This window comes from Castor canadensis, chromosome 8, assembly GCF_047511655.1.
Source record: "Castor canadensis chromosome 8, mCasCan1.hap1v2, whole genome shotgun sequence".
In the NCBI taxonomy this organism is placed as follows: Eukaryota; Metazoa; Chordata; class Mammalia; order Rodentia; family Castoridae; genus Castor; species Castor canadensis.
In genome coordinates, this window is record NC_133393.1 from 115,137,029 (window position 1) to 115,156,615 (window position 19,587).

At 36.6% G+C, this 19,587-nt stretch overlaps 1 protein-coding gene across 1 annotated transcript; it reads left to right on the forward strand.

Moving 5' to 3' along the window:
- Positions 1 to 201: 201 nt before the first annotated feature.
- On the forward strand, positions 202 to 19,569 carry Glipr1 (GLI pathogenesis related 1). The gene is made up of 6 exons (XM_020180276.2): positions 202 to 641; positions 5,826 to 6,065; positions 15,275 to 15,384; positions 17,242 to 17,327; positions 18,737 to 18,763; positions 18,865 to 19,569. The coding sequence occupies exons 1-6, from the start codon at positions 468 to 470 to the stop codon at positions 19,017 to 19,019; spliced, it is 792 nt and encodes a 263-aa protein (XP_020035865.1). The 5' UTR covers positions 202 to 467; the 3' UTR covers positions 19,020 to 19,569.
- Positions 19,570 to 19,587: the final 18 nt, after the last annotated feature.

Consider the following 19,587-nt stretch of genomic DNA (forward strand, 5'->3'; position numbering starts at 1 on the left):
AGTCTTTTATATAAGGCAGAAAAATGTACTTATTTAGTTATCATAACCTCGATTTTAAAAGTGGAGACTATTATTTTTGGAGGCTCCAGAATTTCTTTTGGAAATAGCTCCCACCTTAAAAAAAAAGCCTGACGAAAGTCTTATGTGGTAATAGGTGCTGTGTCACCGAGAAACTGAACAGACAGGGTTAAGACTGCAGAATGAGCCGCAGACCATATATGGAGAAACCCATTTCTTAAAACTTGTGATGACCTCATGTTCTGCTTTCCAACTTCTCAAAGCTGAAGTCAGCTTTGCTGTGGAAAGCAGCAGCTGAAAACACAGAGAGGGCTGGAAATGTCGCTCAGTGGTAGAGCACTTGCCTAGCATGTGGAAGGCCCTGGCTTCATTTGCCAGCACAGAAGTCTGAGAACTCTGAGAGTGGCAAATCGGTGGCTGTGTAATCCAGCTCCCCAGATAGAGTGAGCATGTGGGTCATATTTGCTACAATGTCCTGGATGGTTTCTTTTGTCTCTAGTTATTTATATACAGCAAATACTTTGCCAGATATCAAGAATGAAGATTTCATCAAAGAATGTGTTCAAGTTCATAACAAGAAACGGTCAGAAGTGAATCCAGCAGCCAGAAATATGCTACACATGGTAAGAAAACTGTCAATGTATGTGGCATGTCAGTCAAAAACAGCTGACCTGTGTTACCAGAAAAAATGGCCTTGAAAATTACCTCAGTTCTTCTGTCTAGCGGGAGAAGATTTCAAGCAAGACGTTAAGATTCAGTAATAGTGACGTTTATTAGGAAAGGACACTTTCCACGGGTTGAAAGTGGGATGCATCTAGAGTGAGAACAAGGGAGTTGGGTTTTTTGTTGGAATATTTATTGAGAAACTCTTAGCTTTGGGTCCTTTTGGCCCCTGAGGTGATTTCCTGAGTTTGGGTTATTGTCTTGTTAAAGAGAGACATTGAGCAATCTACTAGTTCCTGCTATAATGGATAGAGAATTTCTATTTGAAATTCTTAACCTTTGTTCTACCTAGCTCTTAGGTTTGGGTTTTTGTTTTGTTAAATTCATTTGTAAACACCTCCCTGCCCAAACATAGTCGATGTTTAAGGTGTGGATTATGTTGGGTAAAGAGTGAATTAAGCTTTAGGGTAGTGGCTAACTTCAAAGCATTCTGTGATAGCCCCTGGGCTCTGGCTACCTGATCTTCAATAGAGATTAGTAGAGCTGGGAAGTTGAATTAAAATGATTTCTTCCTGTCTTCTTCTTGTGGCCACCACTTGTGTCTAACTGCTACCTCTCACCTGTATTAACTGCGGGGGTGAATTCTTGGTAATTCCAAGTGATTTTTTGCTTGTTATTAATATGGTCAGTGAATTCACAATCTGTATGCAAAACTCATCCAGTTTAGCCTTTAATTCTGGTCATAAGTAAGTTCCACAAGTGTGCTTTAGTTCTCTTTTTGGATACTTCCTTTTCACTGGTCATTTTCTTTCTTGTTAGTATTTGTGAGGTTTCTTTTTTGTGTTTTTAAAGTTTTTATTGGCACATATTAATTGTAGAAAATAATGGGCTTTATTATGACAGTTTCATACATGTATGCAATTTACTTTGATCTTACTCACCCCTGTGACCCTCTTCCTCGCACTTATACCTCCCCCAATCCTCTTCCTATTCACTAATAGTCACTTATCTACTTTTGTGTCATCTTTTAAATTTTTTCTCCAGATTCTACATATTTTTTAAAAAGCACGCAATACTTACCTTTCTGACTCAAGCTTATTTCGCTTAACATCAGAATCTCTAGTTCCATCCATTTTCCTGCAAATGACAATTGCATTTGTAATGGATGAATAATACTATATTGTGTACATTAGCCACAGTATTTTTTTTATCCCTGCATCTGTTCATGGACACCTAAACTAATTCCATATGTTAACTATGTGAATAATGTTGCAATAAACATAGGAATGCAAATAGCTCTCAAGTTTATTGATTTTGATTACTTTTATATACCCAGGAGTGGCATAGCAAGATCATATGATAGCTGTATTTTTAGTTTTTTAGAGTACCTCCATACTGATTTCCATAGTGGCTGGACTAATTTAAATTCCCACAAGAAGAAAATAAGGGTTCCTGTCATCTCTAACCTACCCCATACCCACCATCCAATGCTGCCTAGCAACTGTGGTAGGTCCTTTTTCCCTCTGTCTCTTAAAGGATTAAGACAGGAGACCAGAAAGTAGCAGGACAAAGAAAGTCTTTATTATGAAGCAAAAAGGTTGCTTGAGAGTAAGAAGCAGGACCCAGAAACTGGTGGACCCACTGAAGTGCTTAGGGAGCTCCCTTTTTATGGATCCTATTATTTTTCGTTCTTTTCCCTCCCCCTTGTCTGGGTGGTCTTTCGGCTTTGAGCCAGGATTCTTCACCTGTATTGGGTTAGATTTGGCATCAAAGGACTTGTTGGGAATTGACTGGGGGAGAGCGTAAAGGTGATGTCTTCAGGCACAGTCCTTCGGGAAGAAGACAGCTCCTTCCTTTGTGAACACTTTCTTCCATCACCATCTTTGGACAGTTCTCATTTCTCATCCTCACCAACATTTGTTGTTTTCTTGATGATAGCCATTGCGACTGAAGTGAGATGAAATCTCAATGTAGTTTTGATTTGCATTTCTCTGAATGCTAAGAATATCGAACATTTGTTCATGGAATTACTGGCCATTGTGCTTCTTTTGAGAGCTATTCAGTTTGTGTGCCCATTGATCAATTGGATTGTTTGTAATTTGGGCAATACTTTGTTTTACTTCATCTGGATATTAATTCTGTCAGATGAATAGCTGGTAAACACTGTCTCTCACTCTGTAGACTGTCTCTTTACTCTGATAATTGTGTCTTTTCTTGTGAGAAGCTTTTTAATTTGATGCAATTCTTTTTTTTTTAATGCAATTCTATTTGTCAACTCCTGCTATTATTTTCTGAGCTATTGGAGTCCTATTCAGAAAATCACGGCCTATACCTGATTTTAGAGAAAATGCTTTCAGTTTCTCCCTATTCAGTATGATGTTGGCTATGGGTTTGTTAGGCATAGCCTTTATTATGTTGTGCCATGATCCTTCTATACCTATTTCTTCAGGGTTTTTATTATGAAGGGATATTGAATTTTAATAAAAGGCTTTAGAATCATCAAATGATGATCACGTGATTTTTACCCCTGATTCCATTTATGTGCTGTACTGTGTTTATTGATCTCTGAATGGATGCCAACTTGATCATGGTGAATGATCTTTGCAATGTGTTGTTGAATTTAATTTGCAAGTATTTTATTTAGGAGTTTTGAATCTGTATACATCAAGGACAATTTCTTTAGCTTTCTTTTTGTGTATCTATCATGTTTGGTAATATTGGCTTCATAGAATGAGTTTGAAAGGGTTCCTCTTTTATTTTTTAAAAATATTTAATTTATTTAAATTTTTTTGCGGTATGGCAGTTTGAACTCAGGGCCTCATGCTTGCTAGATAGGCTGTCTTGAGTCACTCTGCCAGCCTTTTTTTGTGCTGGATATTTTTTAGACAGGGTCTTTCAAACTATTTGTGCAGACTTACTTTGAACTGCATCCTCCAGATCTCTGCCTCCCAGGTAACTAGGATTACAGGCTTAAGACACCTGTGCCCAGCCCTTCCCTTTCTATTTTGTGGAATAGTTTGAGGAGCACCGGTATTCTTCTTTTAAAATCTGATAAAATTCAGTAGTGAATCCTCTTGAAAATGGGCTTTTCTTTGTTGATGTGAGCCACCAGAGGACTGACTGTTGGGAGACTTTTTATTACTGCTTCAACCTCATTGCTTGTTATTCATCTGTTTAGGTTTTTTTATATCTTTTTCATTGAATTTTGATGTTATCTGTGTCTAGAAATTTATCCCTTTCTTCTACATTTTCCAGTTTATTGGAGGAATATAATTTTTTGAAATAGTCCCTTATGATTTCTGGATTTCAGTGATGTCTATTGTAATATCTCCTTTTTCTTTTTCTTTCTTTTTTTTTTTTTTTGGTCTCTTTTTCAGTTAGGTTGTTTATCTTTTCAAAGGACTAACTCTTTGTTTCATTGACTTTTGTACTGTTCTTTAGTCTCTAGTCCATTTTATTTCTGCTCAGATCCTTACTATGCCTACCCTTCTGCTGGTTTAGGATTGAGTATGTTGTGATTTTTCTAAGACCTTGAGGTATATCATTAGGTTATTTATTTGAGATCTCTCTCTCTCTTTCTCTCTCTTTTTTTTTTTTGGTGGTACTGGGGTTTGAACTCAGGGCCTTAAACAAGCACTCTATCATTTGAGCCATGCCCCCAGCCTTTTTTGCTTCAGTTTATTTTTCAGATTGCATTTCACATTTTTGCCCAAGGCTAACCTTGGACCTAGACCCTCCTACTTCAGCTTCAAAAAAACATAGCAGGAATTACAGACATGTGACATGGCACAAAGCTTGTTTTTAAAATAGGGTCACATTAACTTTTTTGCCCAGGCTAGCCCTGAACCATGATCCCCCCCATCTCCATCCACCATCTGTGTAGCTGGAATTATAGATATGTACCACTATGCCCAGCCCAAGATCTCTCTTTTTTTTTTTATAATGCATAGGCATTTATAGTTATAAACTTTCCTCTTAGGACTGGTTCTGCTGTATTCCATAGATTCTGATATGATGTGTTTTCATTTTCATTTGATTCTAGGAATTTTTTAATTTCTCTCCTGTTTTTCAATGACCCACTGCTTGTTCAAAGCATAGTACTTAATCACCATATGCTTGTAAAATTTCAGTTTTTTTTGCTGTTGATTTCTGGTGTCATTCCATTATGATTTGATAAGATGTAAAACATTATTTTTTTAGACTTGCTTTATGACTTAGGAGATGATCTATTTGAAAAAAGTTTAATGTGCTGATGAAAAGAATGTGTATTCTGTGACTGCTGAATGGAATATACTGTAAATGTCTAGTAAGATTATTTGATCTAGGCTGGGCACCAGTGGCTCATGCCTGTAATCCTAGCTACTTGGGAGGCAGAGATTAGGAGGATCAAGGTTGGAGGTCAGCCCAGCAAATAGTTTGTGAGACTCCCATCTCCAAAATAATCAGCAGTTCATCCACTTCCATATCATTGGCATCAATTACTGTGGAACTGTTAACTTTTGGAAGAGTCATGTTGCCTTGTTTTTTTTTTTTTTTCATATTTTTATGTTGAGATTTTTGCATCTTAATTTTGGGATGAAGATCTCTTGGACTTTTATATGAGGGCCTTCTTAGGGGCAGCCTTTTCTTGGTGATGTGCGCTGTTATATCAATCTGTTGTATAGAACTATATCTAATTCCAAGTGGATTTCATCATGTAATTTCCTTGTTATTTCTTTGATTATTATTATTATTGTTTCAAAGTCCCAAAAACTCACTTTCTCAGTAGATCTCTTTTTTTCTGCCCACAGAGTACTGATTTTGAGCAAGTGTTTAACCTGTCTGAACTTTTTAGGACTAACAAATTATATAAATTGTGAAAAACAGTATACTCTATCTTACACACAATTGCCCTTAGTGAAATATTAGACTGTCTTCCTCACCTAGATTCTAAATTCCACAAAACTAAAATACCATATTTCCTACTAACCCTAGTTAGTGCTTGGAGACTGCATTTAGAGAGCATCTATACATAGTTGTTCCATCATCATTCTTGTCATCGCACCTCAGTTGCCATTTAAATTCTCCCGCGATTACCCCAGTTATACTGTTGAGTAACAGATGCCATTCTTGACTCCTGTTTTGTTTAATAATTATTTCTGCAGACTTGGGACCCAGTACTAGCTCAGATTGCAAAAGCATGGGCAAAACAGTGTCAATTTAAACACAACACACAGCTGGATTCACGGTTGCACCCAAACTTCACTTCACTGGGAGAAAATATCTGGACCGGGTCTTTATCCCTCTTTTCAGTGTCTTCAGCCATCTCATCCTGGTACAATGAAATCCAGTACTATGACTTCAACACTCAGAAATGTACAAAAGTCTGTGGCCATTACACTCAGGTAAGTACTACCCTATATTTTATTAGAATTATCTTTTCAAGGGTGAAGAGAAAACTCAAATCTGATGTTAAGAAAATATATAGTAATCTAGTACTTAGGAATATAGATAGGAATGAGTAGAAGTTAACAGTCTTCTTTAAAATAATAAATGAAATAGTCTCTAGTACCAGAAGTAGTGCTTGAAGAGGTTATGTGGGCAAAAGTAACATGTGAAGCCCATCAATCTGGATAGTATCAAATTCTAGTACTTCATTAGATAATTTACATACATTATATTATTTAAAGCCTGCAACATGTCTGGTATTTGAACCTGAACTATTAATCTTACAAGCTAAATGATAGTGGGGAAATTATTTCTTAACCTCTCTGATCCCATTTTTTGATCTGTGGATAACAATAATACCTCCCTATAAGACTGTGGTGAGAATTAAATGAGGTTTTTGATGTAAAGAGCTAAAACCCATACTCACTTAAAAAGTGGTCATTGTAGTTTCACTCCTCAGACCCAGAGAATCCCTGGACATTCTCCCCATGTTTAGGTCTCTCTTCTGAGGTAGAAGTATAATGTAGTGTTTTCTTTAAGGAGTAGAGGCTAGTATTAATCCTTGACCTCTGATATCTATATATGTAAAACACTGGATATTAAGAAAATTAGTTTTCTCATATCCAAAATATTAGTCCTCTTTTTTTCCTAGGTGAGAGGAGAGAAGTTACAAATAATCCCATTTACTTTGGGAGGGCCATCTCTGAAATCTCAGGTCCCTATGACATAAACTTGAGCTTCCTCCTCTTGTTTTGACTCCCCAGAATGATGGATATGAACTGTCTTAACTTGTGTATATGAACATGAGTAAGGAGTCTATCATAAATTGAAATGTCTTCTGAACTCTATATTTAGCATGTTGAGCTACTTGCCATTCATTTCAAGTATTTCCTCAATGAACACAGATGCAAAAAATTTTAACAACATACTTGCAACCAAATTCAACAATACATTAAAAACATCATCCACCATGATCAAGTTGGTTTCATTCTGGGACAGAGATGTAAGGATGGTTCAACATACACAAATCAATAAACATAATACATGCATAGACAAAAATCACACGATCATCTCAATATACACAGAAAATGTCTTTGACAAAACTCAGCATTCCTTCATGATAAAAGCCCTGATAAAGCTAGGAATAGAAGGGACATACCTCAACTTAAAAACAGTTATATATGACAAACCTATAGACAGCATTGTACTAAATGGGGAAAAAGTGAAAGCATTTCCTCTAAAATTAGGAATGAGACAAAGGTGTCCACTCTCCACTCTTACTCCTACTTGAATTCCTAGCCAGAGTAAGAAAGCAAAAAAGGGTAGGGGGAGAGAATAAGTCAAATTTTTTCCTATTTGCTGATGATATGATCCTATACTTAAAAGACCCTAAAGACCACCAGAAAACCCTTATATCCAATAAACACTTTCAGCAAAGTAGCAAGACACAAAATCAACATGCAAAAAATCAGTAGCTTTTCCAAATACAAACAATGGACATGCTGAAAAAGAAATCAGGAAAAAAACTCCACTCACAATAGCCAAAAAAAAAAAAAAAAAAATCCCTAGGAATAAACTTAGCTAAGAAAGTGAATGACCTCTACAATGAGAACTATAAAACACCAATGAGTTAAATTATAGAGATACTAGTAGATGAAAAAATCTCCCATGTTCATGCATCAGCAGAATTGATATTGTGAAAATGGCTATCCTGCTGAAAGCAATCCATAAACCAATACCAGCCATCAAAATACCAATGATTTTCTTCACAGAAATAAGAAAGACAATCCTAAAATTCATATGGAAGCACAAAAGACCCTGAGCAGTTGAAGAGCAAAAAGAACAATGCTGACTTCAGTTATACTGCAGAGCCACAAAAGTACAAAGTATTCGCACAAAAGCAGACACACAGAGCAATGGGATAGAATGGGGCCCTGAATCCTGCACCACAAGCTGGACTAAAAGTTCTAGAGGGTGTTCTCTGCATCGTTGTGGATGCCACCTTCTGCTTTAGAAGAAAGCAGAAAATAAGCCCACGTAGCTACAGATACCTGATTTTGACAAATGCAAAAAAACATACTTTGGAGAAAAGACAATCTCTTCAACAAATGGTGCTGAGAAAACTGGAAATCCACATGTAGAAGACTGAAAATAGATCTCTGTCTCTAACGCTACATAAAAATTAATTCAAAATGTATTAAACACCTTAAGTGCAAGAACCCTACAAAAATTAATTCAAAATGTATTAAACACCTTAAATGAAAGATCTGGAACTTTGAAATTTACTAGTGGAAAAAATAGGAAAACACTTCACGATATAGATATAGGCAAGGACTTTCTGAATAGGACTCCAGTAGCTCAGGAAATAAGACCAAGAATTGACAAATAGGATTCCATTGGATAAAAAAAAAGGTTCTGCACATCATAGGAAACAGAGTAGAAACATGTCATGAGAGCGTATCTTTACCAGCTATTCATTTTATAAGGAATTACTATCCAAGATATATAAAGAGGTTTAAAAAATAATCAAAATGACAAATAATCCAATTAATAAATGGGCTAGTGAATTGAATAGTTTTCAAAAGAAGTACAAAAGGCCAATAAACACACGAAGACCTGTTCAACATTCTTATACATAGTGGAAATACGAACCAAAACATTTCTCTCCTCAGTCGTCAAGAAAACCAACAAGAAGAAGAGAATGTGGGGGAAAAGAAACCCTCATATGCTGTTATAGGGATGTAAATTAGTGTAGCCACTATGGAAATAAGTATGCAGTTCCTCATAAAATAAAGAATAGAATACCATGGAAATGGGTGTGCAAGTATCTCTGTTGTGTGCTGACTTGAGGTGTGTGCCCAGGAGTGGTATAGCAGGAATATATGATAGTTCTATTTTTTACTTTTTGAGGAACCTTCATACTTACGTCCATAGTGGCTGCACTCTTCATAATAGCCAAGTTTTAGAAAAAGCCTAGGTGCTCATCAACAGATGAATGGATTTTTAAAATGTGGTGTTTATATGCAATTAACTCTTATTAAGCCACAAAGTACAGTGAAATTATATCATTTGCAGGAAAATGACACTAACTGAAGATCATTATGCTCAGTGAAATAAGCCAGACTCAGAAAGAAAAATCACCACGTTTTCTTTCATATGGAGAATCTGGTTCTCACAAAAAAAGACATGAACATAAAAGACAGACTATACTGGGGGGCAGGTGGAGGCCAGCAGGAAGTAAGAGGAGAAAAGAGGGCAAGGAAGGGAGAATATGGAAGTGCATTATGTCCATGTATAAAGAGGTCATAATGAAACCTATTATTTAAAAATTTGCAAGAAAGTTTAAAAATGGGGGTTTGGGAACAGGGGATAAGAAAGAGTAATAGAGGGGGTGAATATGATCAAAATACATTAAATGCATATATGGAAATATCACAATGAAACCCCTCACTTTGTATAATTAATATAGGCTAATAAAAATAATTTTAAATATAAAGTATCTGGGTCATCCATATACATTGTGCACCTCTACACCTTGTTAATTTTGCCTGACATCTCTTTTCCTTTTCATTAGACAAACTCTCACTCTATTTTCAAAACCAACTCATATTTCTCTTGCTGTGTGAAGGCTTGCACTTTCTCCTTGGCTGGATAGTTGTGCAGTCCTCTGCTCATATGGCACTGTGTCAGTTTGTCTGAATTGTACTAGCCATGCACTGTAATAATCCATTTATACATATGTCTTCCCCCAAAATAAGGCCAGCTGCTGAGAGCCAGACACCATTCCCAATTGAATCTTTCCTTTCCTGTCTCACTTCTTAACTCTCACTTCTCTGAGATTGTTCCCTAATAAAGTGTTAGCACATAAGTTGCTGTCTTAGCTTCTGTTTTGTAGGAATCTAAACTAAGAGTTGTATTTTGTAGGCAACAGACAAAGATTAGATCCTTTCCAACAATCATTGGAAGAAGAATGAAACATCTTGGTTAAAGACTCCCTGATTTCATCCTTATAAAACATCTCCGTAAGGGATTCAAGATTGAAGATAATTTCTCATTTTAATTCATGCTGGGAAGTTACCTCAAGTGGATATTATAACCTCCCACTTATCCTCATCTTCTGTTGAAAATCAAGTTATTTGTAGATTTGGGGCAATGATGGCTGGTTGTACAAAGTAAAGAGAATAAATTCAGATGAATTATTTCCTTAGAAAAGGTGTAATGTTTCTTAATACATTAGTTAATCACTTTCTTTTTGTCTTCACTGGAGACAGACTAGCAATTAGGAAGGTTTGTATGATAATATAAAAAATTAATTAAGTTATATATTTTGTTTCTGACAGTTCAGCTTTGAAAAACTTGGGAATACTTTAACTAAACTATAAGCAGAGTAGGGCTGGGACTTCCCACTAGATGGTACTATTCATCCTATTTTTGTTTTTATCTCTAGCCCCTACCTCACTTCCACCCTCCTGAACTTTTTGTTGTTCTTTCACATAACCAAAGGCTATGTGGTATGTTTCATAATTCTCTGGCAGATTTCAGACATGCTGCATTGTTATCATACTTCTGATAATGAGTTAGTTGGATTCTTCTTGGGAACTAAAAGGGGAAGATGGTGGGAAGAGGTTGTTAGAAAGGAGAGCCATGGCTTCCCTATGGGTTCCCCAGAGGCAATGCTTGTTAGAAAGGTATAGAGTCCTTGGTTCTGGGGCACTTGCTAAAATGGAAAACACCACCAAGGCATCTTGCTTAGTGCATGGACTGTTCTCACAGTACTTCCTGGACAGGTGGAATTAGGTTCCAATCTCTCACCTATAAAAATAGAGGCATTAGCTAACAACTATTTTACAAAGTTGTTATGGCGATCAAACATGATACTGTATGTGAAGTGCTGAACACTGTCATTGTCAATAATGAGTAGCTCTTTTTGTTTTGTAATTATGATGTTTATTTACTGCATAAGAAGAAATTGAGAGACAACATAAATCTCTCTGATATTTCTATCAGTTTTAAAAGGGAAAAAATTAGTAAGAGAATAAAATATGAGCAATTGTTGAGTGTTTACTATGTTCCAGAACCTGTTTTATTTATTTATTTATTTATTTTATGGTACTGGGGTTTGAACTCATGGCCTTGCACTTACTAGGCAGGCACTCTACCACTTGAGCCATTCCACCAGCCCCTAGAACCTGTGTTAAGAACTTTATTATTAACTCATTTAAAAGTTCAAAATAAGCCTATGGGGTACTATTACTATCCTTCCTTCACAGACAAGGAAGATAAGTCAAGGTCTCATAATAAGTGGAGGAGCAGAAATATGAAGTCAGGCCTTGTAGCTTCAGGGCCATAAATTTCATCCAGAATTTACATGCCCATGAAGCTTCTAAACCAACCTGAGTGGATAAATAAACTAGTATATCCATGCAATAAATATTACTCAGGAGAAAAAGGGAGTGACCACCAATACATACAGCAATATTAATGGACCACAGGCACATATGCCAAGTGAAGCTAGATTCAAAAAACTACTTTTAAACTCACTCTATTTGTATGACATTCTGGGAATGTCAAAACTACGGGGATAAAAAACAGATTAGTGATTGTGATTATCATGGCTATACAACTGTATAATTTTGTCAGAATTCCCAGAATGTAGACTGAAAGAAATAAATTTTCCAGATATAGTGTTACAAACCTGTAGTCCCAGCACTCAGGAGGTTAAGGCAGGAAGATTGTGAGTTCAAGACCAGCCTGGGTGATAAAACAAGAACCTGTCTCAAAAACAAAAGAAAAAAATTTACTGTTGTATTAATTATGCCCTAATAAACCCAACTTAAAACAACTGTAATAGTTCAGATCTTAAATATCTCCCAAAAACCAGTTGTGTTGAAGGCATGTTTCCCAGCCCATGGTGCCTTTGAGAGGTGGTAAAACCTTAGGTAGGTGGGGAATAGTCAAAAGAAGTTAGGTCATCAGGGGTGTGCCCTTGAAGAGGCTATTGGGACTGCAGCCTCTCCACCTCCCATTCTTGCTTCCCAACTGCCATGAGGCACAGTTACCTCTTGCCCTGTGCTCTAGCCACAATGCTCTGCTTTACCACAGGCCCATAGGCAATGAAGTTAACTGACCATAGACTGAAATTCTGAAACCATGAGCTCAAATAAGCCTTTCCTCCTTAGAAATTGTTATCTCAGGTATTTTGTAATAGTGATTGAAAGCTGACTAGTACACTAACTAAAAGTGAATGCTAACTAACATTTGCACATTTTTGAAAGAAAGCATTAAAGGCTCCATGCAAGAGACCCAAAGATTAATGATACTTGGGCTCAAAAACCAAAGGGTAGACAATGCAAAATGAGTTAAAGTGATGGCCAGGAATAGAGACAACATTGAACTCTTAGCATACAGAACTTTTCAATATAAACTTTGAGAATAATTCCAGTAACACCCATTCAGTAGGTCGAGATGGGCCTGCAGAAGGTTCTTGGTCTTCAGATATAGAGAAATGTTCTCACTTAGATTACAGAACAGGAAGGAAGGACCATCCCTTGCCAAAGGAGAGCACTGCTCCTCTTCTTTTGGGGTCCCAGAACTGCCTTTCTAGATCCTCCCCAGTTGCAAACCAAGGGGAAGGCAGTCTACAAAGAGCAGCTGCCTTGGCTGGTACTCTCCCCACCACCTCTTAACTACTCCCACACCTCCTGTCCCACCTGAAAACCTTGAAAAAGTTCAGAATCCATCTTCTGCTCCCCTCTTCCCGTATGCTATCCTCTCTTCCTAGGGAGCAAGTTTTATTTTTAAAGTAAACTTGATCTTTTTCTGCAGTCACACTGGCTATTGTTTCAGATCTTCACCATCTTGGGTTCACACAAGGTACTGGCCCATGCTGAAGATGTCTTGTGACTCTCAGATCAGCCCCAGTTCAATCTCCCTTCCTCAGGGAAGGGTGCTATTCCATATCTGTCCTTAAAACTTTTTATGTTGGTCATAACTCTTATGTAATCATTTCATGACCACTTTTCTCTACTTTTTTGTGAAGGTATCTGTTGGTTCTAATTCATTCACCTTGTGTCCCACGTATTCAGTACAATTCTTGTTAAAAAATGGCTCAAAATTTACAGTAAAAAAATAAAGTGGAATTTGGTATCAATCCTTAAATACTTTAGTCTTCTACGACACCAAACACTTTTGTGTGTGTGTGATACTGGGGTTTGAACTCAGAGCCTCACACTTGCTAAGTAAGTGCTCTACCACTTGAGCCATGCTGCAAATGATACCAAACACTCTTGATCCAGATGTGTCACCTAATTTGTGGGGACCAGTACAAAATGAAAATAAGGACTTCTCCATTGAAAAAAGCAAGGGGAAAGTATCACTGAGTGCTAAATGTGCAGCAATATTGGTTCCAACCAAGTTTAGCATTCTTTTAAGCACTGGATTCAGTGTGTCAGCACAGGCTGCTTTCCCACAGAACTGGCTGTTTCTGGTTTCCCTCCACATTACTGACCACTTTTGCATCTGCTTTGCTGTTTTTGTGCTGGCTTTCTTAATCTCACTTTTTTTTCCTCCATTATTTTTGCATATGTGATCCTACCTTGCCCAATGTCTTCCTGATTTATATCTCTAACTGTACCCTGTCCTCTCATCTGCAGATGGTTAAGTCTAGCAGCCATGCCAGTGTTATAGGCACCTTAAATTAAAATGTTTTGAACAGGATCGTGTGCTCATACTCTTACCCACCTTGGCTTCTTCCCTAGTTGTCTCCATCACAATAAATGCTGCTCAGTCCCCAAACCAGAATGCTTACCAAGCTCAAAACAAAAACAAGTCTTTTCAGCTACACTTCTAAGATGAGCTGTGAACCTGATCAGTTCTCAGGAACTCCATCCCTTGAGAATGAGTCACATGTTTTCTTTTATACCACTGAAAAATGACCTCCCTCTTTCTTATCTTGCTGTCTCAGTTCAAAGGGATTTTGCTAAAATATGAAAAAGAGCGCATCACTCACTCACCTATAAGAATCTCCACAACCCAGGGACAGGAAGAGAGAATGATAGTCAACAATATGATACGTAATAAAAGCTGTTGAAAATTAGAGATTAGGGCAGAACAGTTTTTGCCTGAAGCAAGGGGGTGGGGGGGAGAGGGATGGAGGGGTAAGGGAGGGGACAGGGGATTAGGGGGGAGAAATTATCCAAACATTGTATGCACATATGAATAAACGAAAAAATAAATAAATAAAAGCTGTTAAAAAATGGGTAGGAGCAAAAAAAGGGAGCGTTACAGAGGGGGCAGAACTGACCAAAGTACAGTATCTTCACAGCTGAGATACATTGAGAAACGCCTTAGAATACTGACTTTTAAATTTAAAATGAAGATCTGTAAAGTAAGTCCTGTTTGTGTGGGGGGTACTTGAGGAGTGGAAAAGGTGAGTATGATTAATGTGCTTTGTGTACATATATGATATAGGACAATGAATCTTTTGCAATCGTTTTAGGTGGGGCAGGGAAGGGAGAGATGATGAGGGCAAACCTAACTAATGTTCAATGTAAGGCTATTTCAGAAATGTCACAATGCATCTTCCCAGTACAACTAATGTATGATAATAAAAGTGAGAAAGAAAAAAAAATCTCCACAACCTAGACCTCTGCCTTTGAGCTCGGTACCCATGACTTCCCTTCATTAAATAGGTCCTTGGATCCACTTGCCTTCTGTCACTCTAAAGTGCCAAGCAAATTCCACCTCAGTGCCTTTGTCACCAAGAAGGCTGCATGAAATTCTCATTCTTCATTGTTTAGGTCTCCTCAGTGTTCATTGTGAACACTGCATCATCATCACTCATGTTTGCTTAAAAACATCCTGTTTTCAATCTTGCTAAATCAGTCCATATTCTCCCCATCAGTCAGTGTCGTTACTCTGTTTTATCTTAATTCTAGTAACTGTCAAAGATAATCTTATTTTTTAAGTGTATTTCACACATGCACCAATGACAGTAATTACAAGACTTCTTTCCAGCTAACTTTTGAGCACCTATAACTTCCTTGATAGTATTGTACAACTAGAATATACGTATCTCACCATGTTTATGGTATGAATGGTATAAATTATATCCGAATGTTCATTTTATCATTTTTCTCTGCACTAAAAAATCCTTATGTATTTTCAGGTTGTTTGGGCAGATAGTTATAAGGTTGGCTGTGCAGTGCAATTTTGCCCTATTGTTTCTGGCGTTACTTTCACAAATGCAGCACATTTTATATGCGACTATGGACCAGCGTAAGTGCCCGAGTTAACTTTCTTTCATAAAAGTAAGCTATACTCTAAAAGTGTTCATCTTTGTTATAGAATATCTAAATTAATAGTGTAAATTAGAAAATTAATTATGACCCTTAATTGTTCTGCCCAGATTACTCCATTACCATTTTGGTGCATTTTTCTCTATGTGTGTGTACTCTTTATAAACACTACATAAATACATGCACTTATTTTTCTCAGGCTAAAGGATAAATATTAAAACGTCCTGCTTCTTCACTAGGCAGAATACATTAGGTACCTTGGTCTTAATCACTCTCACCTGGACAAATCCAGGCCCTCACAGAACATTTGTCCAAAGATAATCTGCCATTTCCCTAGAACTCATAACTGCCTTGTTTTTAACTAGCAAATTTTACCTTTAATTTGGAATGCACAATTAAAGAATAAGTATTAATGATTTTATTAAAAATCATCCTAGAACTTAAACCACTTAGTATTATACTTCAACAATAAAAGACATCCCAATGAGTAATGTCTGCCTTGGATGTTTTTTGTAATTGCTATCAGAATCTCTACCGCCTTGACTATGCTCCATGAGATAAGAATAAGCAGAAGAATATATTTAATTCCTGAAGCAACCTAAATTAACTTGGAACTGAACAAGATTAAAACATATATACTGGGTTGGAAATGAGAAGTTAAAGTTACGCATTTAAGTTGGGACTTAACTTTGGAGGTAAATGTATAGTACTACTGAGAGGAGCAGAGACCCTCAGCAGAACGTGAATTAGAAAAAGGTTATATTTTTTTCTCTAATACCTTTTGAAAATACCATTTCCTTCCAGTATGAAATAATTTTGTGTTAGTAACATCTGTATTTTTGGAAATAGATATTTTCATCACATTCTAGTTGCAGATGCCTCAAAATATAGTTTATATACATCACCACTTTGAAGTTAACTGTAAGTATTAGACCCCTTGCTAGATCTTTTTTAATGCGTAACAGAGGGCATGTCACTATGAATGAAGACCTGTATTCCAAAAGCAAGGGTTCCAAAAATCAGTAAAATGGCAGATTCACTGACATAAATATAGTCTTTCATCATTACTGAAGGTATAAGATGCTTAGTATCTCACTGTCAAATCAGTAAGCCCATTCAATTATTTATATACTCTGTGCCTCAGCCTCTAACTATATAGTGGGGATAAATAATAGTAACATCCTCACAGGGTTGTTGTGAAGATTATTTCAGTCAAGCATGTTTAAACAGTGTTCACCATATAGTTGAGAGCCTGGGAATTATTAGCTATTATTCATATCAAATCTTTCACATGAAAACAAATTGTACTTTGAAATTTCTCCATATCATACTATTTTCTTTCGGATTACCCCAGAGACACAGATGCTAATAAAAACTATGATGAATTGGTACACTGAGGAGAATAAATATGAGTTTTTCTAAAATGGGCAGGTTTTTTTGGATGGCAGTAGTTACATAGATCAGAAGATACAGAGAGAGCACCATCAGACAATTCTAGGTTTCCTCCTGACTGTAAATTGTGACTTTTCAATTGTTTTGGCAACTTACTAATCTCTTAGATCCTTAGCTTCCTTGCCTGTTATACAGAAATAACTTGCTCCCAGAGTTGTAATTAAATGTTAATGTACATTAAGACAGACTCATAGACATAGGCCTATGTATAAAAAGAACCCTACAAATACTAGCAGCCTTCCACTTGTTTCTTTCTCTTCACATATTTCATCAACTGTGAATCTTTAGACTTCTACCTTATTCTTCTGAATCTGGTCAAGGATTCATAGTAAATTGCAATTGAAAAACAAAAACTCATCTAAACTAACAGCGTTCTGCTTCACAGAGGAAATTACCCAACTTGGCCATATAAGAAAGGAGCCACATGTAGTGCCTGCCCCCAAAACGACAAGTGTTTGGACAATCTCTGTGGTAAGTAAAAAGAATGGCCTATTGTAAGACAATGTAATAGACACTATTGAGCCTTTTCATAGAGTTAAGTTACAACTATGTTTTACCCAATAACCATTATCAAGGAAATTGGGCATTGAAGGCAACCAAATAATGGGTTACTGTTCTAAGAATAAACGTATGCTTAAGGGAAATTCCTTATTTTCCTATGACGTGAAGGGAAACTTCAGCTGTTACAGTTGTGCAGATCCTCTGATTCCTTTTTGTCCACATCTGGACAAACTGAACTCCTCAGAGCAGCAAGGCTGGGGTGGGGTGTGGGTGCTTAGAACAGAAGCAGGACAGTGAACAAAGCCTCAGTGCATGAAATTTTGTTTTGTTGCCTACATGCTTTCTTAGGTCCTTTCAGACCTAAACTTAAAAATTCTATTAAACTGCTCTTCCCCTTTCCCATTTGTAAATACTGAATCCTTAACTAGTACAGCAGCATGTTTTAATGTTCACTAGGCAGTCATTTCTCTCCTAGTCCATGCATGTATATTCCCCACTCCCAGGCAGTATAACATAGGAACTAAGACCACAGATTTAAAAATAAACTTCCAGTCTTTTTACCACTGACTCATCATAAGCAGTATCATTTTTCTCAGAAAGGAACTTATTTTTCTGGAAAATACTATAACAAGTTTCTTGAATTGCTGATTTCTAATATTTCTTTACTTGTATTTTCTATTTATTGTAGTGACATAGTTTCCATTCTATAAAAATTTTATATATTAAGTAAGTTCTCCATAAGAAAGGGATTAAGGTAGAAAGGAGAAAACCAGAGATGAACCAATTTGGGGTGTGATACATATATACGTAGAAATGTCACAAGGAAACTCCCTGTATAGCTATCTTATGCAAACAAAAATGTCTTTTCTTTTTTTTTTTTTTTTTTTACAAAATCAGAGAACAGGAGGGTGGAACAGGTCCTGTTTGGGGCATTAGTACCAATGGGAGGGGGGAGGAAGTGGGAAAAAGGTGTAGGAGGCTGAATATGGTACAAATACCATGTATATATGTATATAAATGGAAAAATGAGACCTGTTGAAACTACTTCAGGAATGGGGGAAAGCAGGGATAAAGGAGAATGATGGAGGGGTGATTTCAACTATGATATATTTGATATATTGTAAGAACTTTTGTAAATGTCACAGTGTACCCCCCAGCACACACAAAAAAGCTAAAAAAACCATAAAAGTAGACTTAAAAATACTAAGTTAATAGTTTGTACAAAAAAAAATCTTGAGTAATTAACCTTTGAAGATCACTACAGGAAAGCCAAATCAAGTTAATGGTTAGAAAGATTTTTATAGTCTTTAAAAAAAAAAAATAACACAAAAGCATCACCTTTACCTAACATTTTTTAAAAATTCTCCCTGACTTTACAGTTAACCCACAGCGAGACAAAGTTACAGGTATGTATATAAATCTTAACTGTTTCATTAAGCACCACTGAATTATGTCACTGCATTGTAAGAAACAATGTCTAAGAGGTCATTTTATGTTTATTTCACAGGTTACTACTCTGTTGCATATCCAAGCTGGCTCATATTTTCCCGTAACAGATACACATCTCTCGTTCTTATCGTTAAATCGGTACTTCTAATACTGTCTGTTATAATGACAATTTTGGTAAAGCAGAAATACCCTAATTTAGTTATTTTGGACTAATATGGAGGGTGGGGGAGGAAGGATGATTTATAGGTGGCTTTTAAAAATAAAAAACTGGGGGGATTTCTAATTTCTATTTTAAAAAAATATGCCACTATAGTAAAGCCTCAGTCGAAAGAAAAACTGTTCAGCTTCCTAACTGTATAGGATAAACTGTGTTTTCTTTCTACTTTTCTATGAATAAGTACTGTTTTCAGATTTCCACAGTTGTACTTCCAGTGACCTGTGTTTCATCCCTTAAATCTATAAAATCAGTGAGCTCGGTTTAGGTAATTTTAAGTCTAATTAAAAACATTACCACTGTGACCAGGCATAGTGGCACACACCTGTAACCCCAGTACTTGGGAGGCTGAGGCAGGAGAACTGAATTTAAAGCCAGCCTGGGCTACACATGCAACACTATCTCAAAATCAAAACAACCCCCAAAAGGAGTAATCCTCCTCTGCTGCTTCAACCCTCAAGGCCTGGTTTCCCTTGCTCTCTTGCAACTTGATGTGAAAGGTTCACCACTTTCCCAGACTCAAAATAAAATAGAAACTATGGAATTTTATTCCAGAGGTGTATTTTC